The following is a 27266-nucleotide window of genomic DNA, read 5'->3' on the forward strand; positions in this document are numbered from 1 at the left end:
AAGGGGAAAAGGTGATGGGTATAAACAAGAGAAGCAGTGACTAGTGTCCAGGGCTCAGCTGTGGACAAATTTTTTTCATTCACTCCTTTTAAAATAGGAGGAATCTTCAATCTCAGTGTAAATTGTTCAACAGTGAAGAAGAGAAATCTCATCCTGTCCATTTTCAAGACCTAAACGGGAAAGAGCACCAGCTGGGAAAGCACAGCCTGGGCTTTCCTCCTGGCCCTGCCATGAACCAGCCATGGGCCTTCAAATCACTTACCTGGGTGCTGGTCTGGTCTGGTCTGTAAGAGCTTGGGTCAGATGAACTTGAAAAGGTGCTATCCAGGTCTTCAAATCTGCAAGCTGGCCTGGTAACATGCAGCAGCCATACCTCACGGCTGCCTCCCAACCCACTCACTCCCATAATTGAAATGAAGCTAAAAAAAGAACTGGGCCCTAGCCAGTTTGGCTCAGTGGATAGAGCATTGGTCTGCAGACTGAAGGGTCCCAAGTTTGATTCTGGTCAAGGGCACAGGCCTGGGTTGTGGGCTCAATCCCCAGTAGGGGGTGTGCAGGAGGCAGCCGATCAATGATTCTCATCATTGATGTTTCTACCTCTCTCTCCCTCCCCTTCATCTCTGAAATTAGTAAAAATGTATTTAAAAAAAAAAAAAAAAGAACTGGACACTGGCTCCATATTGATCTGTTTATTGATAAATCAAATGAAAAATAAAAGGGTATTGGATCATAAATGTGGTTTACAGGAGGAATGGGTATAGCACTGGAGAAGGAAATGAGGTTGGCCATACCATCAGAGGGAGAGGGAAGAGAAGTGGGAGGAGAGGGAAAGGAAAGAGGGTATCTGCTAAAACTCCCACAGCTCACCTTTCAATTTCTCATGTCATCCAAGCATTCTTTCCTGAACAGAATTAACATCTGGAAATGGTTAGAGGGGCAACATTTAGTAGTTTGTCAACAAGATATGGGAAATGGGGAGTTGGAGGGGATATAAGTATAGGATTTTGAGGGATTCTCTGACTTGAACCTGTCACCAGAACCCTTCCCGTCTATGGTGAACTGAGAGTCAGGAAGTTCAATCCTAGTCCCGGCTTAGCCACAAACTATGATGTGACTTGGGACAAGTCACTTTCCCTCTCTGGGCATTTCTTTGGCTGTAAAACAAGCAAATTCTACTCTATGGCAGGTTCTACTCTGGCTCTTGCAATGCCACGTGTGTTGGCAACCTGAGCTAGGCCAGGAGACTGGCTCAGCTTTGGAGAAATAAAACTCCTCAGAGGCCCAGGCAGAGGGCTATGGTGCTGGCCTTCCCTGGAGTTCATTTTGTCAGTGGTGGCAGCAAGTCAGGGGGTGAGTGTAAGCACACACACCTATGAGAACTCACTCTTGCTATAAGAGCAATCATTGCAGAGTGCTCGGACAGAGCCCAGGTTTTGCTCTACACAGAAAGCAGGTCCAGGGGATGGGGGTGATCCAACCACAGCAGTCACACACTATGTGGGGGCTGGGGATGCAGGGCACAGTGGAGGCAGGAGGAGGAGAGGGCTGTGGGCTTTGGGGTGGGGTTGGGAGGTAGAGCCACATCAGCACCTCACCCTCTGCCACACTGCTCATTTCAGACACACTCCCCCTTGAAAGAGAGGCCTGGGCCCCTTGGTCTAGTTGAAGCAGCTCTTCAGGTAGAGGATGCCACACTTGGCATCAAGATCCTTGATTCCTGTGGGGTTAATACCATCACAGCAGGGGTCAGCGTTATCTCCATTAGCTGGAGTCAAATGAGGTAGGCTGACTCAGTCTCCCCCTTGCCTTTCTGTGCTGACAAGCCTGCCCTCCCACCCCAGCTCCAAGCCTCAGGGCCCAGGACTGCCAGCCCTTCCTGGACAGGGGGCAGGCCTAGCCTGGCCAAGAAGCTGGCCCTGAGAATGGGAACAGGCTGCCTCTCCGCAGCCCGTGTGGATTTGTGTCAACTGTGACACCTACAAGGGCAAAGGGTCCCCAAATGAGGGTCGGGGGAGAGGAGTCTACATTCGAGGTTTCTGTTTGAGAGTGCAATGTGGTTCTGGTTCTGAGGTCCCGAGCCACACTGTTTTATGGTTAGGTAGCCAGGAGTCAAATTCTGTGTGTGTGTGTGTGTGTGTGTACACCTGCACGTGTGTGACAGGGTGAAGGGACACTTGGGGAAAGACATTGAGCCTGGCCTACCTTAGTAAAGGGAAACTGCCAGAGGCCCATATCTGACAGCAGATTCTCGCAATACCCCACACTGGGGACATTTCCATAGGGACGCTGGTCCCCAGTTCAAGGCAATTCAGCAAGGCTTTATGAAGTCACTTCTCCACAAAAGGCACAAAGGGGGCCCCCGGGGGGCTTTGAGAGCACTGATGGGGGTAGGGGGAGGCCTAGCAGCAGCAGCCCAGGACCCTGGGAGTGGGACCTCCCCCACTGCTTCAGCTCACTGCTCCAAGAACTTGAAGGACAGGGGGGTGCCGCTCTTGGCAAAGGACTTCATCAGACTGCTCGGATAGATGCACCCGAGCTTCTCTGGGGTTGGGAAGCCCCAGACCCTGTAGAGAGACAGGCTCAGCCGGTCCCCGATATAGAAGGGACCCACCCATTTGGCACTGCTGCCATTCCTGGGGAGGGACAGCAAGAGGACCTGGTCGCCCACGTTCCACTCTTTCTCCTGGCTCTCCCGCTTGAAACGCCTGTTCTCCACCTTTTCACTGACCTTGTCAGCCATCCTCCAGTGGAGCTCCAGCAGCTCCCCCATCAGCTGTAGCAGGAAGACATCCATCTTGAGCCCTTCTATATTGGCACTGCTCATCTCCCACCACAAGGGTCCCATCAGCCTCTCCTGGCCCCCGGTCAGGATCTGGAATGGTGTGGCCTGGGAGGAGGAGGCCCTGAAGGCCAGGTGCAGCAAGGGCAGGGAAGCTGCCCACTTCTTGCCGTGCAAGAAGATAAACTCCTTGAGGGCCCTCTTGAATTCCCAGTAGGCCCCTGAGCTCGTCAGACAGGGAAACTGGAGGTCCCTACTCAGGGAGGTAGCCTGGGCTCCCAGGGCCAGCCCACAGCTCACCAGAACATGCCGGGCAAACTGGGGGCCTTGGGTGGCCTCCAGCCTCACGGGAACACCCCACCTTGCAAATACATGCTGCAGCAGCACTTGGGCCACCGCCATGTGTGTGTAGGGTTTCAGCGGGAATGCTTCCACCCACCTGGTGTTGGGGTCAGCCACAATCAGAACATGCTTGTGGCCCTCCTCACTTACAGTGACCGGGCCCACCACCTCAATCTGCAGGTTTGACCAGGGGGCAGTCGACCTGAGGGGCCACAGGGACTCGATAACCTTCAGCTCATTGCCTAGGAGATTTCGGGGGATGCAGAACAAGCAGCTCCTGCAATAATTTCTGACATGCTCCTGCATCCCGGGCCACCACCCCAGCAACCGCAACTTCTTGTAGGTCTCCTCAGGCCTCTGGTGAGCCCCCACGGGGAGGTCATGCACAGAGAAAATCAGATCCCTCCGGAGCTGCCTCGGGACGACCCAGACCTTGGGCTTCTTATCTCCCTTGAACAGAAGGAGGCCGCTCTCCTGATCCAGGCTGAGTGAGTTAGAGGCAGAACTGAAGGGAGAGGAGTTGGACAATTTCTGCCCAGCCCGCAGTTTGGCAATGACATCTGCCAGGGTGCTGTCACTCAGCTGTAATGCCAGCAAGTTGGGCCTCTTGCCCATGGTATGGGGAGACACTATGGGGACTGGCACATCCGTTGGCAAATTCCAAAACTCCCCGCCCCCCTGCGCACCCTCCTTGGCCAGGTTGTCCACTGTCACAGCAAACAGGGAGCCACGGTAGGAGGTTCGGTAGATAAATGGAAGGGATGGGAGGCCAGAGGTGAGGGATATGATGTAGGAGAGCAGGCTTGGGTGAGGTAGCGGGGACCCATCAGAGGACAGGAAGCCCCGGGCCCTCCACAGGGGCAGGAGCTCCCAGAGGACACTGAAGACCCAGTGGCAGTGCGTGAGGAAAACCACGGGGAAGTGGGACTGGCTGAAGCGCTCCAGGCCGCAGGCCACAGCAGCCAGGTGGGCATAGGTGGGTGTGTAAGGCGAACAAGAGAAGGAAAGGGAGACGGGTGGGCTGGTGGGAGACAGGACATAGAGACCAAAGCCAGCACACCACTCATCCTCACGGTAAAAGCAATAGCCCGACATGTGGATGCAGACAAAAGTGGACAGGTCAGAGAAAGGAGGCAGAATCTGGAAGAAACGAGGCATGGAGGATGAGGGTGTCAGCAGTCGGTTTTCCCCCAGCAGGCCCTGGAGAAGGGTCAATTCCAGCGCCCTCTTGCCTTTGTCCTGTACCAAGAGGGCCCATCGGATCAGCCATGCTTCGGAAAGCCTGTGGCCCTCCCAGGCCTCAGGGTCCACAGTGGTCCGAGCAGCGTAGGAAAGGTCCAGGACCACTGGGATGTCTCCAATGCAGCGGGAAAAGTGTTTGAGGGCCCAGGCCACAGCGTAGGGGCTGTCTCCCCCCGACTGGGGGCCCTCACTCTCCTCGTCGGGGAGGAGGGGTTTCGAGGTATAGGCAATGAGGTGCTTTTTCCCTGAGTTCTCCTGATAGACAGTGGCCGTCAGGGCCACCTGGCTCACCATCACCTCCAGGTAAAAGGGCAGCTGAGAGTCAGGGGCCTTCAGGCAGAGGGCAGACACCAGGGCTCGCTTCAGGGCCAGGAAGGCCTTCTCATGCTCCTGGTGCCATTGCCAGTCCGGCTTCTGCTTGAGGAGGCTGTGTAGTGGGCCCACAAGGGCTTCGTAGTCGGGGATGACTTCCCGGTGGGAGTCCATAAATCCCATGAAGAAGGAGAGTGCGGTGAAGTTCCTGGGGATGGTCATCTGGGCCAGGTGGGCAAGAACCTGCTGGCAGGGAGCCTTCCCATCCCAGGGGATACCTAGGGACGGAGAAGGCACCACTGGAAGGAGATCGATGTCAAGGGCTTCATCGAGGGGATCGTGGAGGCTGAGGCACCGGAGGATTTCCTCTGAAAGGGAGGGGCACTCAGACTTGAACATCGATGTCAGCGAGGAGTCCTGGTCCTCTTCCTCGGCTGGCCTCTGTGTGTCCTGCCCCTCCTTCTGCTCCTCGTCCTGTCTCTCCCTCAGCTCTGGCTCTTCGTCCTGCCTCTCTTCCTTCTCCTCCCTAACTTCTTCCACTTTCTGAGGACTCTCCAGGGGCTCTGAATTGGTGGTATCACTCAGCTCAGAGATCCTGGCTGAGCTGGGAGGAAGAGCCTTCCACACCTTCAGGAAGTTGCCAATGTCAGTGTCCAACCTGCACCGAAACAGCAGAGTGGCGGGACTGATGCAATAGGGAGAGAGAAAGCCCGCCCCCAGAGGTCATCCAAAGGGAAAACCACACGTGTGGAAACACTTTGGAGCATCCCCCCATTTCTCAGTATCCCTGAAGCTGGGCAGAATGCCAGCCTCCGACATAGTAGAGCCTCAGTCAGGACCATGCCTGCAAGTACTTCCCCTACCTCCCCCATGTACCAGGCCTCAATATGAGATTCTGCCTTGCTTTGAAGGCTTATACAGTCAAAACTTCATTGACCAAGTGACATTTTCAATCAGTTTTAAGTCAGTGGTTGATAAGAATTAGATGACTGGTGCTTCCAACCTGACCCCAGGATGAGCAAGCCAAGGAAAGGTCAAGAGAGGGAAGGAGAGGATTCCAAGATGGTGGCAGATTAAGTAGAAGCTGCACTGACACTCTCCCAGGACCAAACTGGGTATACAACTAAAATATAGATAAACCATCCTGAATAATCAACTGAAGACTAGCTGGAGAGAACCCTGATAACCAAGGATGGAAAGTGGAGACCGCATAGAGACTGGCAGGAAGTGTGGAGGCACAGAAGGGCTAGCCGGGCTCCCACAGACAGAAGCTGAAGTTCCAGAGGGATAACTCAGCTGTGAGGGGTTCCCACTGAGAACTCTGGAGGCTAAACCTCAAGCTGGGCTCCCCAGCCCAGAGGACCAAAACCAAGAAAGGTGCCCACGTAACATCTGGCTGCGAAAAGCTGCAGGGTTGCTGTCTGCCAGAGAGAGACAGCTGGAAATGCAGGCACCCTCTTAAATGGCCAATGCACAAAATTTCCTGTGTAGCCAGTCACCTTAGGCTTCAGCAGAGGGAGGGCAGAGGGAACTAGAGCTGTGTGAGGAGAATCCAGGGTTCAGGTCTCTGGGGCTAGAGCTCGAGGGCAGCCACCTGGATTCCTGTGCTGAGTCATTCCCTCATACTGCAGAGGACACCTTTCTCAGGCAGACCTTAACCATCCAGGCAGCTTTTGCCTCGGGGAGGAAGCAATTGCTCCACCCTGTTAGGAAAACCTGCTGAGTTTACATCTTTTAATGGTCTACAGCCTGAGGCTAATTAAGAGACTGAGAATAGCAATCAGCCTGCTGGCAGAGGTGGATCTCTGGGTGCTTTGAGTTTTTGCCTGATCTGCTTCTGGATCCAGGGCGAGGAAAAGCCAAGCTTGGTCTTTTCCAAACTCATCCAGCCCTGGCAGAGGGAGTCACAGTGGTGGGTTGCTTATACCTCCAAACAGGGTACTCAGGGCTAGTCACAAACAGCATCTGACATTGTCCTGCACAGAGACCCTCCGAAGAGGCTGGGAGTCATAGCAGATGTACCTAATATATAGAAACAAACCCAAACAGGCAGCCAAAATGGGAAGACAAAAAAAGCCCCAAATGAAAGGACATTGGGCCCTGGCCACTTTGACTCAGTGTATAAAATGTCAGCCTTCAGACTGAGGGGTCTCGGGTTTGATTCCAGTACAAGGGCGTGTACCTTGGTTGCAGGCTCGATACCCAGCCCTGGCCCAGGGCACATGCAAGAGGCAACCAATGTGTCTCTTTCACATCGATGTAACTCTCTCTCTGTCTCTACCCTTCCCTTTCACTCTCTCTAGAAATCAATGGGAAAAATATCCTCATGTGAGGATAAATAAATAAATAAGAATACATTGGAAGGCATAAACAGAACATTAGAGGAAGCCAAGGATCATGTCAGAGAATTAGAAGACAGGGTAGAAAAAAAATCACTCAGAGAGCCAAAAAGCAAAACCAATTAAAAAACAGGAGGACAGCTTAAGGGAGCTGTGGGACAACATAAAATGTAACAATATTTGCATTACAGGAGTACCAGAAGGAGAAGAAAGTGAGCAAGGGATAGAGAATCTGTTTGAAGAAATAATGGCAGAAAACATCCCTAATCTGGTGAAGGAAAAAGTCACACAAGTTCAGGAGGCACAGATAGTCCCAAGCAAAAAGAACCTAAAATGGCCCACACCCAGACACATTATAATCAAAATGCCAAAAATTAAAGACAACAAGAGAATCTTAAAGGCAGCAAGAGAAAAGCAATTTGTGACCTAGGAAGGAGCTCCATTAGCCTGTCATCTGCTTTCTCATCAGAAACTCTACAGGCCAGAAGGGAATGGCATGAAGTATTCAAGGTAATGAAAAGCAAGGATCTGAAACCAAAACTACTCTATCTACCAAAGTTATATATCATTCAAAATAGATGGTGAAATAAAGAGCACCCTGGACAAAGAAAAGCCAAAGTAGTTTATCACCACCAAATCAGCATTGCAAGAAATGTTAAAGGGACTGCTGTAATAATAAGAAATAGAGAGAGAGAGAAACATAGGCATACAAAATTAAAATAGCAATAAATGAATACCTATTAATAATAACATTAAATATAAATGGATTAAATACATAGAGTAGCTGAATGAATATAAAAATATGCCCCAAATATATGCTGTCCACAAGAGACCCACCTCAGAACAAAAGACTCACACAGGATGAGAATGAAGGGATGGAAAATTTTTTTCCATGCAAATGGAAATGAAGAAAAAGCTGTGGCAGCAATACTCATCATATCTGATAAAAGAGACTTCAAAATGAAGGCCATGACAAAGGACAATTAAGGTCTCTACATAATACTAAAGGGACTGATACAAGAGGATATAACCCTGGCAAACATACATGCACCCTCTATAGGAGCAGCTAAATATATATTAAAGAAACAAAAACTTCTGGAGGACTTTAATAAAGAAATGGACAGCAATATATTCTTAGTAGGGGACTTTAACACCCCACCAACTTCACTGGATAGATCTTCCAGACAAAAATCAACAAGGAAAGAGTGACTCTAAATGACACACTAGGTCAGATATATTTAATTAACATTTACAGAACATTTCACCCCAAAGCTGCAGAATATACATTCTTCTCAAGTGCACATGGAACATTCTCAAAGATAGACCACATGTTAGGACACAACTCAAGTCTCTACAAGTTCAAGAAGACGGAAATAATATCAAGCACCTTCTCAGATCACAATGGAATGAAATTAGAAATCAACAACAGTAAAAACACTCAAAAACATTCAAACACATGGAGGCTAAATAGCATGCTATTAAACAATGAATGGGTTACCAATGAGATCAAGGAAGAAATAAAAAACTTCCTGGAAACAAATGAACACACAACAACACAAAATCTATGGGACACAGCGAAAGCAGTCCTTAGGGGGAAGTTCGTAGCACTACAGGCCTGCCTTTAAAAAAAAAAAATAAGCCGAAACCGGTTTGGCTCAGTGGATAGAGCGTAGGCCTGCGGACTCAAGGGTCCCAGGTTTGATTCCGGTCAAGGGCATGTACCTTGGTTGCGGGCACATACCCAGTAGGGGGTGTGCAGGAGGCAGCTGATCGATGTTTCTAACTCTCTATCCCTCTCTCTCCCTCTCTGTAAAAAATCAATAAAATATATATTTTTAAAAAATAAATAAATAACAAGAAAAACTTTTAATAAATTATCTAACCCTACAACTTAAACAATTAGAAAGAGAACAACTAAAAAGCCCAGAGTAAGTAGAAGGAAGGAAATAATAAAGATTAGAGCAGAAATAAATGATATAGAGACTAAAAAAATAATGCAAAAGGTCAAGAAAACCAAGAGCTGGTGGTTTAAAAAGATAAACAAGATTGATAAACCATTAGCCAGACTCATCAAGAAACAAAGAGAGAGGACCAAAATAAATGAAATCAGAAATGAAAGAAGTGAAGTAACAACTGACACCACAGCAATACAAAAGATTATAAGAAAATACTATGAACAACTATATGCCAACAAACTGAACAATGGGGATGAAATGGACAAATTCCCAGGAAAATACAACCTTCCAAAACTGAATCAGGAAGAATCAGCAAGCATAAATAGAACAATAACAACTGATGAAATTGAAGCAGTAATCAAAACACTCCCAGCAAACAAAAGCCCTGGTCTGGATGGCTTCACCGGGAACATTTACCAAACATTCAAAAAAATTAACATCTATCCTCCTCAAACTATTCCAAAAAATCCAAGAGGAAGGAACACTTCCAAGCTCTTTTTATGATGCCAGCATTATCCTAATTCCAAAACCAGATAAAGACACTACAAAGAAAGAGAATTACAGGCCAGCCCTAGCTGGTTTGGCTCAGTGGGTAGAGCATCAGCCTGCAGACTGAAGGGTCCCAGGTTCGATTCCAATCAAGGGCACATGCCTGGGTTGTGGGCTCAATTCCCAGTAGGGGGCATGCAGGAGGCAGTCGATCAATGGTTCTCTCTCATCATTAATGTTTCTATCTCTCTCTCCCTCTCTCTTCCTCTATGAAACCAATAAAAATATTTTTTTTAAAAAGAGAATTATAGGCCAATATCCCTGGTGAACACAGATGCTAAATTCCTCAACAAAATATTAGCAAATCGAATCCAGCAATATATTAAAAAGATCATACACCACGACCAAGTGGGATTTATTCCAGGGATGCAAAGCTGGTACAGTATTTGCAAATCACTAAATGTGATACATCACATAAACCAATTGGAAGACAAAAATTACATGATCATATCAATAGATGCACAAAAAGCATTTGACAAAATACAATACCCATTTTTTATATAAACTCTCAGGAAAGTGGGAATAGAGGGATTATAGTTCAACATAATAAAGGCCATATATGACAAACCTACAGCCAACATCACACTCAATGGGCAAAAACTGAAACCAGCCCTACCTCGTTTGACTCAGTAGATAAAGCATCAGCTTACGGACTGAAGGGTCCCAGGTTCAATTTCAGTCAAGGGCACATGCCTGGGTTGGGGGTTCAATCCCCAGTAGGGGTGTGCAGGAGGCAGCCAATCAATGAGCTCATCATTGATGTTTCTATCTCTCTCTCCCTCTCCTTTCCTCTCTGAAATCAATAAAAATTTAGAAAAGAAAAAAAATACTAAAATCATTTCACCTAAGAACAGGAACAAGGACAGGGATGTCTGCTTTCACCACTCTTATTCAACATAGTACTGGAAGTCCTAGCCTCGGTGATCAGACAAGAAGAAAACATAAAAGGCATCCAAATTGGAAAGGAGAAAGTAAAACTATTATTATTCACATATGACATGCATGATAATGTAAATAGAAAACCCTAAAGACTCCACCAGAAAACTACTAGATTTAATAAATGAACTTGGCAATGTAGCATGATACAAAATTAACACCCATAAATCAATGGCATTTTTATACACCAATAATGATCTCTCAGAAAGAGAAACTAAAAAAAGGATTCTTAGGAATCAACTTAACCAAGGAGGTAAAAGACCTATACTCAGAAAACTATAGGACGATGAAAAAAGATAGAAAAGGATATAAACAAGCAAAAGAATATTCCATGTTCATGGGTTGGTAGAATTAACATCAGCAAAATGGCCTGCCCAGCTGACATGGCTCAGTGGTTGAGCATCAACCTATGAACCAGAGGTCACGGTTCAATTCCCAGTCAGCGCACATGCCTGGCTTGCGGGTTTGATCCCCAGAGATGTTTCTATCTCTCCCTCTCTCTCTCACTTCCTCTCTGAAATCAATAAAAATTTATATTTTTAAAAAATAATTAAAAAGAAAAATAAATAAAATACTACCCAAAGCAGTCTAGAGATTTAATGCAATCAAGAATAAACTAAAAATGGATAAAATACTTAAATGTAAGTAGTGAAACCCTTAAAATCCTATAAGAAACCATAGGCTACAAAATCTCAGACATCTCTGATATCAGTATGTTTGCTGATACGTCTCCTAGGGCAAGGGAAACACAGGAGAAAATAAAATGGGACTACATCAAAATGAAAATCTTCTGCACAGCAAAAGAAACAATCAACAAAATGAAAAGGGAGCCTGCTGTATGGGAGAACATATTTGCCAATGATACATCTGATAAAGGGTTAATAGCCAAAGTATATAAGGAACTCATACAAATTAACAAAAGGAAGACAAACAATCCAATTTAAAAATGGGCAAAGGACCTAAATAGACACTTCTCCAAAGTGGACATACAGATGGCCGAGAGACATATGAAAAAATGCTCAAAGTCACTGATCATCAGAGAGATGTAAATTAAAATAACAATGAGGTATCACTTCACACCTGTCAGAATGGCTATCATCAACAAATCAACAAATGACAAGTGCTGGAGAGGATGTGGAGAAAAGAAAACCCTAGTACACTGCTGGTGGGAATGCAGAATGTATGAAGTTTCCTCAAAAATTAAATATGAGCTGCCATTTGACCCAGTGATCCCACTTCTAGGAATATAGTCTAAGAAACCCAAAATACCAATCAGAAAGAATATATGTACACTTATGTTCACAGCAGCACAATTTACAATAGCTAAGATCTGGAAAAAGCCCAAGTGCCCATCAGTAGATGAGTGGATAAAAAAGCTGTGATACATTTACACAATGGAATACTACGCAGCAGTAAAAAAGAAGGATCTCTTACCCTTTGAGACAGCATGGAGGGACCTGGAGAGTAATACGCTAAGTGAAATAATCCAGGCAGAGAAAGATAAGTATCACATGATCTCACTTATATGTGGAATCTAATGAACAAAGTAAAAAGATGAACAAAATAGATCCAGAGACATAGAAGCATGGAAGCATGGAACAGACTGATGAATCTCAGAGGGAAGGTGGGGGTGGGTGGGTGGGGAGAGAATAACCATATATGCATAACCCATGGACACAGACAATAGTGTGGTGAAGGTCTGGGAGGAGAGGCAGGGAAAGGGGGTCAATGGGGGGGAGGGGACATCTGTAATACTCAATAAAAATATTTTATCATGCTAAGTGAAATAAGTCAGCCAGAGAAAGACAAGTATCACATGATCTCACTCACATGTGGAATCTAAGTAACAAAATAAATGGATGAACGGATTGGATCCAGAGACATGGAAGCATGGAACAGAATGTGGAAACTCAGAGGGAAGGTGGGCGAGGGGTAATCAACCAAGGACCTTGTATGCATATATGCATAGCCTATGGATACAGACAATGGGGCAGTGAGGGCCTGGGGCGGCGGGTGGCGGGGGGGGGGGGGGGGGTGGGGGGGGGTGGCTGGAGGGGGTCATTGGGGAAAAAGGGGGACATATGTAATACTTTCAACAATAAAGACATTTTTTTTTAATTTTTAAAAGAGAGAAACAAAAAAGGGTGGAAAGGGGCCCCATTGATCTCAGAGAAAAAAGGGTGGGAGGGTGGAAGCTTTGAAACTTTGGCCCCAACTCAAACACATTTCACATGGTGACACAGCGAGATGTGCATTAAAAAGGAGAGAGAGGCGGGGCTGGGGAGAGGGAAGGAGGTCTGACAACGTTTTTTGGAGAAGCCAGAAGACAAACCTCGACCAAATCACTTTTTTTCCAAACAGGGAAAATGGGACTGGGAGGACCTGGCCCAGGAAGCGGTGCCATGCCCAGAAGGTCCACCACAGTCCCCTGCTGGGCTCAGGGAACTGGGAGATGGGCAGCAAGGTGACTGGGAGGGGCGAAGGCCACAGGATCGGAGTCACCGCAAACCAGTGCTGCTGCCACCAGCAAAGGGACCTTAGGAAAGTACTAGAGTCTCAGATTTCTCATCTGTGAAATGAGGATAGTGGTCCTGTATGTATAACTCAGGTTGTGAGGACCGAAGGGGATAATAAACATGGAATAAATGCTACTTGGCATAGACTCTAGACACAGCTGCCTGCCCTTGTTCACAATGGGACAAGAGCGAGGCTGCTCACTGCCGCACTGGTTCCAATGGCACGACAAGAAAACCGCCAATGGCCCTCCACAGAGACCCGATAACTGTTGGGTACTCCTGTAATGGAATACCACACGGCCTTTAAAGTGAGCCACGTGGATTAACATCTGGAAAAAAAAACAAACAATAAATTTGACTACAAATGCCTGTTGTTGAAGGATACATATAGTATTAACGTGCGTGTGCAAAACCATACTGGCAGTGGTTTGTGGATGTGCAAATAAGTGGGAGAAGTGTGAAAACCTGAAGGAGTCAAATCACTCTGCTCACTGTTGAACACTGAACAAATGCTGGCCAGCACTTAGGGCAAGTTTCTAATCAGTCCCAGGAGGGGCTGGGATGCAGGGGAGGACCATTACCTGTTTGGCTTCCTCAGAAACTCATCCAGGGTGGGGCCATCCCGGCCCAGGGGGTCATCGGGCACCATGAACAGATTCCCCGCAAAGGTGAAGGGCAGCAGGCTGGACTCAGAAGCGAGAAGGCACAGTCACAGAGGAGCCCGTGACCCGCCCACACCCCACTGCTGCCTGGGCGTCTCCACAGGGGCCCAGACCCACCTCTCCTCCCGGCAGGTGCTGGTGGGCACGGGCCCAAGGACCCTCTCTCTCACTGCCCCAGGACCCCACTGCCACAGGCTGCCTGACACCCGAGGGGAAGGAACAGCCCAACCCCCTCTCAGCCACCTCACCGATCTTTGACCATCAGCTTCTTGGAAATATTCATCAGGATGTGGAGCTGCTCGTTGGTGACGATGATGCCGTCTGTCTCCTCTGCCAGCTTTACCATGAACCTGCAGGGAGAGCGAAAGCCACTGAGACCCCGTAACCAGACCTCCCTTCCCTGGGCCTCCGGGAAAAGAACTTGCAGCTTCACTTTGTGTTGGACAAAGGCTGCCCCTGGTCGTTGGGAAGCCAGGGCTCAGGAGCCCTTCCCCTCATCTATGCAGCTATTTGGGGTCCCCATTAGGCCCTGGAAGGGTGAACTGGGAACGTACACCTCCCAACTGTTTATTCAAACACAGACCCCCATTTTACACGTAGGAATTCACATACACATGCAGAGACACCCACATAAACCCGCACACTCATTCCCATCCACACATGCATTTTACTGCTTCGGTTTCTGCATCTGTAAAACATAAATGCCTCCCCTCTACTGCTGTGAGGATTGAACTGAATGACGACACATTGAAGCCTCTAGCTCAGCATCTGCCACACAGCATACACACACATTTTCCATTATTATTCTTCACCAACACATAACAGTCATGTACATGCCAAGGCACATATGTGTGTGTGTGTGCACACACATATAAAAACACACCTGAACAAACCTATTTCCCAGGGATCCCTTTTCAATCGCTGAAAGCATGCTATTCCACCAGTGCCCAGCAGAGGGGCCTCCTGCAGAAAAGCCGTCTTCCCTCGAACCCACGCCTGCATCTAGAGGCACTTAAACACCTCACCCAGGGGCTTGCTCTTGAAGGCGAGATGCCTGAGCTGCCCTGCCCAGCCCTTCCCAGGCCTGAAGGGTGTCAGTGTTGGGAAAAGTGAGGAGGGACAGAATCTCTCCCTGCCCGGCATGGGAGGAGCCTGAGTGACGCCAAGACCCGTGTCTGCCGGACCTGGGCTCCAGACCAGGCCCAGTGACTGCCGCAGGGCCTCCCGCCCCCGCAGCGGCAGCATCGCAGACCCCTGTGCACAGTGTGTGCAGCCAGGTGGGGGGCTGGGAGTTACGGCTGACAAGTAGGGAGGCATTCGGGCTTTGGCTAGGAAATGGAGCCAGTGTAACCATTTTCAGAGGCCAGCCAGAGCTCCAACCACATACAGCCACGCACATACCTCCTCCCAGTGCCAGGGCTGGGGAAGGGGAAATTGGAGCAGTTCCTTGAGACATGAACTTCAACCAGCTGCTTGGGGGAGCAACGCACTCGAGGCGCCAGGAGTCACCTGGGCTAACCCACCCACAGCGGGGGGTCTCAGTCCGCAGGTCACGGGGGGAGACAGTCTGTTAACTAGGCAAAGGGAGCTGCGGAGTCCCAAAGCCAGGAGTGCCCCTGGCCTCAGGTAGAGCCGACCTGGGAGCCCTCTCCTCACCGTGTCCCTCTGCGCAGAGGCCATGAGCCAGCCTCTCTGAAGTGGCCCCCTCGGACACAGAGCGGATGAGCAGGACTCCACCCGACACACCAGCCCAACCGCAGAGCCCCACCGAGAGAAGGCCTGGGGACTGGCACACCTGTAATCGTAGGTGGTGATCTTCTTGCCGTTCTCAAGCTGGGAGGGGGTGATTGAAAGCATCTTGAGGGAATGTAGCTTCGTCAGAAAGTGGCTCTCTGGAGGTGAGAGGCAGAAGGTAGAGATCGTCAGAGGAAGGGCTAAGTGGAAACGGCCATGGTGCAGACAGAGAGGCAGGGAAAGGAAAAGCTGGGTGCTGCTGGAGGGGCTGGGTGGGGGCGGGGAGGAGTGGACAGCTCACCTCTCACCCTCCGGTTCTTCTTCAGTTGCCAGGTGGGTACAAACACAGTGACCTCTCGGTGTCCCCGGTTCCAGAAATACTGCACTGCCATGGCAATGCCCCGGCAGGAGAAGAAGTGCTGGAGGCCGTGTCTGTGGGGGGGTGAGGAGTGAGGGAGCAACTTTTTGCCCAGGATCGGCCCTGCCTCCACCCCTCCCTCAGAGCCTGGGCAGCCCAGTGGGCAATGCCAGGGCACCAGCATCAGCACCACAGACACCGGCAATGCCCTCTCCCTTCCCTCCATCATTAAACATTCTGTGAGCACCTACTGGGTGCGCTCACCTCCTGTGTGTTTTACGTGCGTGTGCACGTGCACAGGTGTATAGGGGCCTGCAGGGCACGAAGAGGAAGAAGGCAACCTCTACACCCAAAGGGCTCAGGTGAGAACTGGAAGCAAACAAACATTTGCTGACCACCAACTGTGCTGGGAGTGTGCTCAGCACAGATAACACTCTACCATGTTGGCACATTAAGTGGTCTTACATATATTCATGCTAGCACAGACACACAGTAAGTGCTGTGCAGAGAGGGCCTGTAAGGCTTGATCAGGAAAAACTTCATAGAGGAGGTCTGTGCTGGGCCATACGGTTCGGGCTAAACATCTGATACCTGGCTGGGGGTCGGCTGATGCCGTGTTATGGGAGGCAGGCTGCAGTGGAAAGAGTGGGCACCCCGGCAGTGGACAGTCTGAACCCAAAGACCAGCTGGAACGCTTACTGGCTCCGGGACCTTGGGCAAGATTCATCACCTCTCTTTTCTGCTTTTGCCAAAGAGGGAGAACAGGAACCTACATTTGCAGGGCTGAGAGTGGCTGTGACAATTTCGCACACTGCCTAGCAGGCAGTAGCCACTCAACATGGGCCACTCCCAGCTTTTCCCCATCTGAACCATGTCACCCTTACACAGAGGTCAAAAAGGGGTGCCCACAGTCGCCCCAGGGATGCCCTGTCCCAGCTCCCCAGCATGCCCAGCCTACCCTCATGCTACTCACACCATGGCCACGCTGCTGCCATCAATGACCACTCGCCGCAACCCCTGGTTCCCAGGTTCTCCCGACAGGTTCAGCTCGAAGGGCGTATTCAGGGCCTCATGGTACCTCTGAAAGCTGGTCACTGTGCTGTTCGCCTGCGGTTGTCGAGGCGGCTGCCTCGGGGTCCCCTCCCCAGCCCCCAGGAGTCCACCCACCGGAGGCTGGTGCTTACGACTGGGAGCCAAGGTGCTGCAGGACTGGAGACCCTGCCTCCTGGCCTCCCCCTGGCCCTTTGGGGAGGAAGCACCGCCCCTGGACGAAGGCTGGACCTCTCTCAGTAGTTTGGCTGCATCCAACGCTGGCCCTGGACCTGTGAGCGCCTTCTGGGCCGCGGGTGTTTTCGGAGCTTTGGAGGCTTTGGGGGCCGTAGATGCTTTGGGGGCCGCAGGCACTTTGGGGGCCGCAGGCGCTTTGGGGGCCGCAGGCGCTTTGGGAGCTGCAGACCCCGTTTTAGCCACAGGCCCAGTTTGAGCTTTGGGCGTTTGGGGACCTGCAGGTGATGTTTTGGCTGCAGGGATTCTCTGAGCTGTGGGGGTTTTCGGAGTCGCAGGGACCATTTGAGCTGCTGGTGCCGGTTGACCCACGGCTGCCTTTTGAGCTGTGGGCCCCCCGTGAGTGGCTGGCTTTGTTGGAGCCGAAGGCACTTGGGGGGCTGCAGGCTCTGTGTGGACTGCGGGCATCATCTGGGCTGTAGGCACTTTGGGGGCTGCAGATAGCACTTGATTTGGGGGTGGGGTTTGAGCCCTAGGCACTGCTGCAGCCATGGGCACTTCGAGAGCATCAGGCACTCTTTGAGTGTCAGGCACTGACTCAGCCGTCGGCTCCCCTTGACCCACGGGCCTCTCTTGAGCTGTAGGCACCCCTTGCCCTGTGGGTGGTGCTGGTAAGGGCCCCTCTTCTGGCCCCTTACAATCCCACTGTCCACTTCCTGGATCCCCCAGCTCACTTCCAGCTTGGAGTTGGGGTGTAGAGGTCAAAGGTGGCCCTACCTGTGGAAGTCCTGGGCTAGCTTTGCCCTTGATACCAGAGCCCCCTGAGACCACCAAAACACTCATGACTTTTGGGGGGGTCTCTGGCCTTGGGCAATTCTGTAGGTCTGCCTCTCCTCCCGGTCCCCCATCTGGGCTTTCCACACTGGGCAAAGGAACCAGCTCCTTCTGCTTCCACTCCAGGTTTAAGGGCAAAGGACTCTGCCCCGGGAGCTTGAACTGAATGGGGCCCAGAGGCCTCTGCCAGAAGGGGAAGCTGAAGCACGCCTGGGACAGGAGCCAGGCCAGGTGGAGAGAATGCAGTTCATTGATCCTCCAGAAGGTCGTAGCAATAGTCCCTGGCCACAGGGGCCCAAAGGCTGGCCCCGGAGCCCAGGCCTTCCAAGATGGGCACACACCCAGGGCTGTCACGGGAGGCTGGAAGGAGAGTTTGTCTTCCACCCTCTGGAGCTGCCGCTGCTGTGACAATGCTTGTGAGTGGTTTGCAGGATCCTGGCTGCCGGCGGCTGGCACTGGCCCTTCCTTGTGAGCACTGTCCATATCACCTTGATTGTTGGAACCGACCCTGGAGGAAGCCAGAGTTTGTTGGAAAGGTGGGGAGGCCAGCTAGGTGCAAAATTATTTCCTTGGGGTGGGGGAGGAGGGGAAGGGGCAGAGAAGACAGACTGATTCTCCAAAACTTACCGTACCAGCTGGTTTGCTGTCTCCTGCTGTGCCTTCTGGCCTGGGTTGGCTCCCAGGCTGGTTAATCTCTTTGAATTTTCTGTGTTCCCATTCTGGAGGGTCCTCATCTCCAGCAGAGGCCCAGGACCATCACCCACAGATGTCATATCCGAGCCTTCCTTCTGCTGCTGTGAAGGGCAGATCAGGACCTCCGGGTCGGAGCGGGCGTTGGAGGTGCCAAGGCGGCCGAGCCACTCGATGATGTCCTCCTTGCCCGCAGCATCCCGCACCAGGCTCAGCAGCAGCTCCTGGACTGCTGGGGGCAGCTGCAGCAGGTCCCCTGCATACTGGTCACCACGGATCCAGATCAAAGCCCCAAAGGCCCGGGTCACCTCAGCCTCCCAGATACCCCGGGGGGTGAAAACAGGGGCAGGGCCCCAGCGCAGTCGCCCCACCAGCTCCTCCAGCCAGTTCTGGGTCATGATGAAAGACTCGGTCAGCCCGCCCACCATTAGGGAGCCAGTGGGGCCAGGCACCAGGTAAGCCTGGGTACTCCAGCAGAGGCAGTCGAGGAAAAGGCCCTGGGCCCCAAGGAAGGCGCAGTGCAGGGCTGGTGGGTAGCGAACCTCCTTCCACAGCTCGGGGTTGCACAGGCCCTTCAGATACTCCTGAAGCCGCAGTGGGGAGAACACAAAGGAAGTCATTCCTTTAGGGGGCGGCCACTGGCTCACACTGCCCAACCCAGAAGGGCCATCCCTCACCAAGCAGGTGCCCTTCCCCGGCCTACCAGAAGCCAACGACTTCCCAGGGCCAGCCCCGCTCTCCCTGGTCTTGCCCCCTCACACACTCATTTCTTTCCAGGAAACTCTGACAGAATGGGGAAGGCCTGGAGAGAAGGGAGCACCTGGGTTTGGAGTCAAGGACCTGGTTCTACTTTCAATGTGACCTCAGTAGGTCAGGTTAATTGTGGGAAATTTGTCATCTTTCCAGGCAATGATAGGAGCATGGTCTCAGCCTCTTCACCTGTATGACAAGTTAAACAAGGTACACCTTAAGTCCAAGCATTCAAGAATTGTGAAATACCTAGCGGGAGGCGTATTGCATCCTCCAGGTGCCAGGAACTTAGGTGACCTGGGGCAAGTTATTAATCCCCCCTGTACCTATATTCCCTCAGAATTAAAATGGGGATAATAGTTTTTTAATTGATTCAAAAATCAATGGCCAAGCTCAGAAAATGGCAACACCAATAGTGCTTGGCACAGCCTATTCCCATTTTGCAGGCTCAGAAGGGCTATGCAACTTGTCCAAGGACACACAGCTAAAGAGTGACTGGGCCAGGACCACAAGCCACATCTGTCTGACCCTGAAACCAGGTGTTCTTTCCACTTCCTCAGGCTGACTACACAGTGACAACAGGGTAATCTTGTGGGATTCTGGCTTAATCCCCCTTCAGAAGGTCTGTGGCACAATCAGTACCCGTAACCATGGTAACTCTGTTACCCAGAACAGACAGAGAAGGAGAGGAGGAGATAAGTCACTGGGCCAGCATCCAGGAGAACCACACAGATACACACGATGGCTGAATCAGAAGAAAGGCCTCTGGCTTTCTGGGCAGACCAAGTCCTCCTGTTTACAGGGTGCACACACTCGGTCTTTAGTAGTTGCTGGGATGGGAGAGGTTGGGCTCCTCCACTAGATGGCTGAGTTCCACCAGGACAATCCCATGAGCTCCAAGGGAGCGTGAGCATTCCCTCTTAATCAGCCAACTCATGTTGACCACGTTCGCCCTCATGTCACTTCAGATCACCATGTTGATAACCGTCATCTTCTTGCTCTCCCCTGGCAGTTCCATTAGAAATAAATGCTCCATTTTGGGTCCCCACCAGCTACCCTGAAATCGGCTCCAGGTCCTCTGCTCAGTGCCTAGTCCATTCTTCCCTGCGATGGCCTATGTTTGCCTCTTCCATCTGACTCAGGCCCTAAACTGCCAACCCTTCCCCCAAAGGGACCGAAATGCACCCCAGCAGTTAGGCCCAGGTCTAACCCCTTTCTAATCAGTCCAAAACCATCTCAAAACATCATCCCACCCAGGACCTCAGCTGGACCCACTGCCAGGCAAGGGTGAATCTGACCAGTATGGGATCTCTCTCCTTAACAAGCTCTCCATCCCATACACCTCACACTCTTACCACGTGAACGCAATATGTAAACACAAATATGTATACTGGGTAAGAAGATGGTGGGTGGTTTCTTTCTCTTTTTGTAAAGAGCTTAAAATATTTATTGTGCCATTAACTGTTCAATATTTTTAACTAAAAGATATATAGGAATTGAAATAATTTTCAAAAGAATAAATCTGAATATTTATTGAACACATACTATGTGCCACACATTATCTCATTTATTCCTCTCTCAGCTCTATAAGGAAATTACTATCATCCCCATTTTAGAGGAGCAAGGATGGGCCCAAGGTTACACAGATAGTAGGCTGGGACACGCAGCCACTCTGACTCCAAAGTATAACCATGATGCTGTCTATAGTTTCAAGCAAAGAAGAAGAAGGAGGAGGAGGAAGAGAAGGAGGGGGAGGGGGAGAAAAGGTATACAGCAGGCATTTATATCCAGAAAATACCTGGAGCACTTTTTCTGCATAAAGCCTACCCAGACCTTTTTCCTCCAAGGGGAAGAGAAGTAGAGAGGAGGCAGGAAAAAAATAAGCACAGAAAAAGAATGGTGTGTTTATGAAAACATAACGCCCAATGTCCCACAGGTCCTTTGTCAAATTGTAAATTAAATAAAAACACCACTAAATCATTTAATACTGCTCTATACTTGATCAAGTTGTTTTATTATTTAACACCTGACTTAGGATTCTCCTTTCTCATAAGTCAATTATCATTCATCGTCTACTTTCCAGAACCACCCAAAATTACACTGCAGAGTACACAGAAGGCTCAGAAAACGGCAACACCAAGAAACTCTGGAATTGGAATTGAAGGGGAACATTAAAAAAAATTTTTAAAGGCAAACTGAGGTAAAATTGTTTGAATAACACAGGCTTGGCAAGTACCTCCCTACCCACTGGAGGCTTGTTCTCTACAGAGTTGAAAACGGGTCCTAGGATTAGAGGTTTATCAGCATACTTGAGAGTGCAAGTACCATAAAAAATAAACATGGGGGAAGAGAGGAGGGCCAAATATGATGTCTACAATGAAGGCCGAGTGTAGAGAAACTCATTCTTCTCTTTCAGAGATTCAGCAGCCAGACCCTGATGCTCCAGGACAGAGAATAGAGAAATGCATTCTAGAAATCCAGCCAGCTCAAGAGCAAAGACCATCAAACAGGTTCCCTAACAGACAGTGCCCCCAGATATCCGTACAGCCAAGCTCCAAATCAGTAAGCCTCAGTCTCAGTTCCCAGTTAGCTTTTTGGGTTTTACTCTTAACCATGCAAAGATTACCAAACATATGAAGAAAACTAATGTGAGATAAATATGCAAAATATATGTAGGAAGAGGTGGGGAGCAACTTGAAGAAAAAGAAAGTAGGGAGGGAGAAGAAAACTTCAGAAAGTTTACTATCATTCTCCTTAGAGAGATAATAATTGAGAATATTGTACACACTGAACAAGAATAGGATACTATTTTTTAAAAGAGAATTCAGAGAGAACATAAATGACGTTTAGACATTAAAAATATGACGGCAGAAATTAAAGACCCAAGAAAAGGATTGGAAGATAAAGTTTAGGAAATCTCCAGAAAGCAAAGCAAAAAGTCAAAGTTGGAAAAAATAAGAAAAGTGGACCAGTCAGTCCAGAAAGTCCAGTGTCTGATTAGGAGTTCCAGGAAGAGAGAGAATATAGAAAACACAGGGGGAAATCATCCATGAAGTATTTTCAGAAAATGCCCTCGATCTGAAGAACATGAGTATCCAGATGGAAGGGCCCATGGAATACAACAGTAACTAACAATGGATGAAGACAGATCTACGCAAAGGGGTCTCGCTGGGAAACCTCAGAACAGTGGGGAAAACTACAAACTTTCAGAGAGGAAAAACTTCTCATGCAAAGGACCAGGGACCCAGAATAGCTTCAGACATCTAAAAAGCAAGAAGTCTTTGGAGTAATGCCTTTACACTTCTGAAGGAAAATAATTTCCCATTTATAATTCTATGCCAGCCAAACTATCAATCAAGTGACCTTCAGATACACAACTCCAACATTTCACTTCCTAATCTTTCTCAGGAAGCTACAGGAGAGTAGTTCCCGGCAAACAAGAAAGGAGACCAACATTGGAAAAAACAAAACAAAGGCAATCTCCAGGATGATAATGAAGAGAATTTTCAGAATTTATTTATCCTTTCAACAAATCATTATTGAGCACCTATGTGTCAGGAACTGTTCTAGGATGTCAACTATCAGCAGGCATAGAGGACAACTAGTTCAGATTGGAGGAGAGGACTCAAGAGACAACCACATTGAGAGCAGTCATCCGTATACTCTTTACCACGGCTCCATCTTTCATCTTGATGAAGCTATTTTTTAAAACATATTTTTATTGATTTCAGAGAGGAAGGGAGAGGGGAGAGAGAGATAGAAACATCAATGATGAGAAAGAGTCATTGATCGGCTGCCTCCTGCACTCCCTCTCCCGGCGATAGAGCCCGCAACCCAGGCATGTGCCCTTGACCGCAATCAAACCCAGGACCCGTCAGTCCGCAGGCCAGAGCTCTGTCCATTGAGCCAAGCCAGCTAGGGTTTGATGAAGCTATTGATGGATGTGCTCTAGCAACCCAAGAAAATAAAGATATTCAGCCCAGGAAACAAGACATTTAACAACAACAACAACAAAAGGCAAAGGGATGCCAAGAATGACAGCAAACGGAAGTCTCAGGATGACAGACCAGACAAGACAGAAGGAAGGATGTCCACTGAAAGTTGTAGAAATTGGCAATAGATACAAAGAAAAACAAGCATATTAAAAAAAAAAACAATAAGCTCTAAACCTCAGTGAAATAAAAAAGAAAGAAAATGTAATCATAGTACACTTAGATGTTAATATTTGCATAAGGCATAATGATGCAAATACTAAATATAAATTGAACAGAAAATTAAAAAATAATTATATTGGGAATAATCAAATCTTCACCTTCAATAATAGGAAGTAAAAAAATATCTAAAATGGATTGATCAAAAGATAACAGTATCTACAATTTTGTTTTAGGAATGTAGAGATGTGTAAATGTCAGAGTAAACCTTGTCTACAAGAAAGGGCACTGAAGAGAGAGTTGGGAAAGACAGGCAGGGATTCACTGTGTTCTATTGTGAACTTTTTCAAAAGTGTTGGACTTTTAAGTTGTTAATTACTTGGATAAAAGAAAAAAAGTTTAAAATAAAGGGGAAGGGGGAGATGCCCACAACACAATTGGGGGGTAGCTCTGATATGTAGCATTTGTCAATTTCTGTGGTGTAAAGACTCCCCCATGGCTGATTTCAAACTACCAGTGGAATGTTACCAGTTTGCAAACTTCCTGAAATTTTAATAGGGCCTGCTCCAGCACACCCCTGGCCACTACCAGCTTCCATGGCTCTGTGCTCAACTGTTAGTGCGGAGTAGGAATAGGTGAACTTCCAACTGACAGCCAAGCCAAAAGACAGCAAACCACACCTTGTTCCCCAGCTCCCTGAACCCGGTCTCTGGCTCCCCATCACCTCCCTCCCCCATCTTCAAAAAGAGTCTCCAAGAAGGGGAGATGCGAGCATGTCATCTCTCCTCTGTGAGTCCAATCCTTCCTCACATCATTGCCCAGGAGGACAGAGGGCTGGTCCCTGGGCAACTCGGATCATTATTAAAACCTTCCTTTCCACTTGCTGATTTCACCCCAGAGGTCAGTCATCCCTAGTATTTATTTTTGCTGCCTGGGAATGAATTCCAGCAATGTCCTTATTTTTTTAAAAATATATTTTTATTGATTTCAGAGAGGAAGGGAGAGGGAGAGAGAGATAGAAACATCAATGATGAGAGATAATCATTGATTAGCTGCCTCCTGCACACCCCCTACTAGGGATCAAGCCCACACAGCTCAGGTATGTGCCCTTGACTGGAATCTAACCCGGGACCCTTCAGTCCTCAGGCCAACACTCTATCCACTGAGCCAAACCAGCTAGGGCAATGTCCTTATTTTTTAAATCCCACCACGACAAAACAATGTAAAGGCACTCTTGAGTTCTACAGAGATTTTCCTGGAAAATCAGCCACATATGATATAGAAACACAACCCAGCCCTTCTCCAGATAGGCCTATATCCTTCTTAACCCTTTTTCCCCTCACCAACATGCCATCCTCATCCTCAACCCTTCCACATCCTGCAACCTCCAATCTCACTGAGACCTCACTGCCAGTTGGTTGGCCTGTATACAGCCTCCCATTAACAAAGTGCATGATTGTGTCCCTACAGCTGGAATTGGGGTCGGCCACAGCACCTCCAAACGGAAACCACGATACATCCTTACACTTGGGAAATTCTCCTGTAACAGATCGCTCGACCTTAGAGAGCATTTAATCCAAGCTTCTCACTTTACAAACAAGGAGACTGAGACTGAGGGAGAGAAAAGGACTTGCTCAAAGTTACACAGCTACTTACCAACAATAACTGACATGTGTGCTCTATAGCTTTCCACGTTTTGCAAAAGTGCGTAAGCATGCATTATTTCCGCTGATTCTTACAACCCTTCCGTGAAGTGGGTGTTGTGTTATTTTATAGATGAGAAAATAGGCTCAAGGGAAGGGAAATGATTTGGCCCAGTTAGCAGGTAGCAAACCCCAATCTCGAACGCTCCCCACCATACATACCCCTCTGTCCCAGTGTGACTTGGTGACAGCAAGTTGAGCCCAGATCTCATAACTCCTGGGACAACGCCTTATACTCCCTGCCCTTCTGCTCATTCTGTGAAATCAGGGAGGGAGTTACGTAGAACCCCCTCATGTTCGGATTCCATCTTAAACAGTGCCTCTCCCCAGGGGAAGACAAAGGGGAAGGAGGTAACAGGGTGGGGGAGCTGAGGGAGCCACATTAGCAGGGCCTGGGGTGTGAGGGAGGGATCCCTGAGGAGGCAGTGGGAGCAGGAGCAGACAGGCCTGGAGAACGTGATCCAGGATCTAAGCAGGGAACAGGGGGAGCTGGGCACCTCAGAAAGCGCTAGTAACACACAAGGGTGAGCTGTTGTAGTTCAAAGCAACAAAAAGATTAAGAACCCAAGACAACCCACCCAAAAGGTTCCTCTCGTTAACCCACCCTGAGAGTCTTCATCTCAGGGGCTCCTACATCTGTTCTCTGGGCAGGCACCCCTCCCCTCCCCCAGCACCTCTGTCAGAATTGGAAAAACTGCTGATACAGCAGCTCAGCAGAGGGGCTGAGGGAGGAACTTTCCAGCCTGTCTGCCCGCCCGCCCGCCCGCCTGCCTGCCTGCTGGCCAGTGCGTTAGGGCCTCCCCCACCCAGGGCCTTGGCCAATTAGGATGTTGGTGTAGACGCAGCTGGGGAAGACGTGTGCGTTGGTGCGGTCTGGGGGAGAGGGAGGCTGTAGCATTCCTACCGGGAAAAGATAAGATAAAGGAATCCTGGGGAAGAAGGAGACCTTGGCCATGACTGGGGGGGCAAAGGGAACTTGAGAGACCAGAGTGGAGGAGAAGCTTGAGAGAGAAGCCAGGGGAGAATACCGAGAGGAGCACTATGACCTGCCTATCCAGAAGTCATTTAATCTGAAAGCCCACGGCCCACTTCCCAGATTTCAACCCATCCCTAAGGGCTGGTGCCTTCCAGAGCAGCTGCACCCCGACCCTGAGCCCCTGCAAGAGTGTGGAGCAGGGAGCCCAGAGCTCTAGGTTCCTGCCCCAGCCCCCTCCGCCTCCACCTAGCTGACCTGAGCACTCACACAGGCCCCTTACCCTCTCCAGGCCCCGACAACTAGTCGGTAAAATGCCGGCACTGCTTTAGCAGCATCTCTAAGGGCCCCTCGAGTCCCAGCACTCTGGGAGGTTCCAAAGATTTAAGGAGACTTAAAAAGAGACGGAAGGATCGTCTTGGTGGAGAACAAAGAGGTGTGTTGCACAGGCCACAGAAATGCAGGAGCTTAAGCTGTGTACCCCGATGGAGGAGGGGAGCCGTGGGTGCTGGGGCCCAGGCCAAGGAAGGCTCCTGGGGTACACACCCGCGGAGCCTCTCTCAGGACACTCGAGGGATAGAAGTGACACTCGAGAGGGGTGGGGCAGAAAGAAAGAAGGAGCCAGAGAGAAGGAACCAAGGCTGCGGATCTGGAGGGGGGAGGGGGTGTCCAGTACCTGCCCTTCACACTGCCGAAGCCAGGTCGGGGACCTTGGGGACCCCCGTCTCCGCGGCTGGCAGCGGGGCGGGAGAGGGGTCTGGCAGGAAGGGACGGGTGGGGGCGGGGAGACGCTGTTTACCTTGGCTTTGCCCATGTTCTCCCGGGGCCCCTCGAGCTGCAGCCAGAAATTGGGGCTGTCTGGGCGGCTCTGGAAAGCGTTCAGCTTGATTCTGAAGATGCGCTGCACTTGCAGGCGCTGCCGCTGCACGCGGGGCTTCGATGTGGTTTGCACCATGACCCATTCCTGCGCCGGGGGGTCGCCCCCGGCCAGGAGCATGGCTGCCCCCCTGCCCCGGGAAGGAGGGAGCCCGAAGTGTCACCCGGGTCCCGGCGCGGGAGGCTCCCCAGCCCCGGTCCCGGGAGCCCAGGCCACGCCCCCTGCTCCCTGCGGCGCGCCCCCCGCCTCGGCCGGGTCCCGCGGGCTCGCCGACCCACCCGCCGCCGCTCCGGCGCCCGTCCTCCCCAGCTCGTCCCTCCGGCGGCGGCTTCCGCGACGA

General features: G+C 49.9%; 1 protein-coding gene across 2 annotated transcripts; it reads right to left on the reverse strand.

Moving 5' to 3' along the window:
- Window positions 1–680: 680 nt before the first annotated feature.
- NYNRIN (NYN domain and retroviral integrase containing) lies at window positions 681–27266 on the reverse strand. Of its 2 annotated transcripts, XM_079768563.1 has the most exons (9): window positions 26849–26972; window positions 19293–19411; window positions 18410–19056; window positions 16698–18290; window positions 15668–15798; window positions 15428–15524; window positions 13881–13982; window positions 13552–13653; window positions 681–5333 (listed from the first exon to the last, which is right to left on the reverse strand). In XM_079768563.1, exons 3-9 carry the CDS (start codon window positions 18898–18900, stop codon window positions 2453–2455), a joined length of 5397 nt encoding a protein of 1798 aa, XP_079624689.1. In that variant the 5' UTR covers window positions 18901–19056; window positions 19293–19411; window positions 26849–26972; the 3' UTR covers window positions 681–2452. The 2 variants fall into 2 exon arrangements, with proteins under 2 accessions (XP_079624689.1, XP_079624688.1); XM_079768562.1 differs by lacking the exon at window positions 19293–19411 and having other exon boundaries at window positions 26849–27266.

The sequence above is a fragment of the Cnephaeus nilssonii genome (assembly GCF_951640355.1).
Source record: "Cnephaeus nilssonii genome assembly, chromosome: 4".
Classification (NCBI taxonomy): Eukaryota; Metazoa; Chordata; class Mammalia; order Chiroptera; family Vespertilionidae; genus Cnephaeus; species Cnephaeus nilssonii.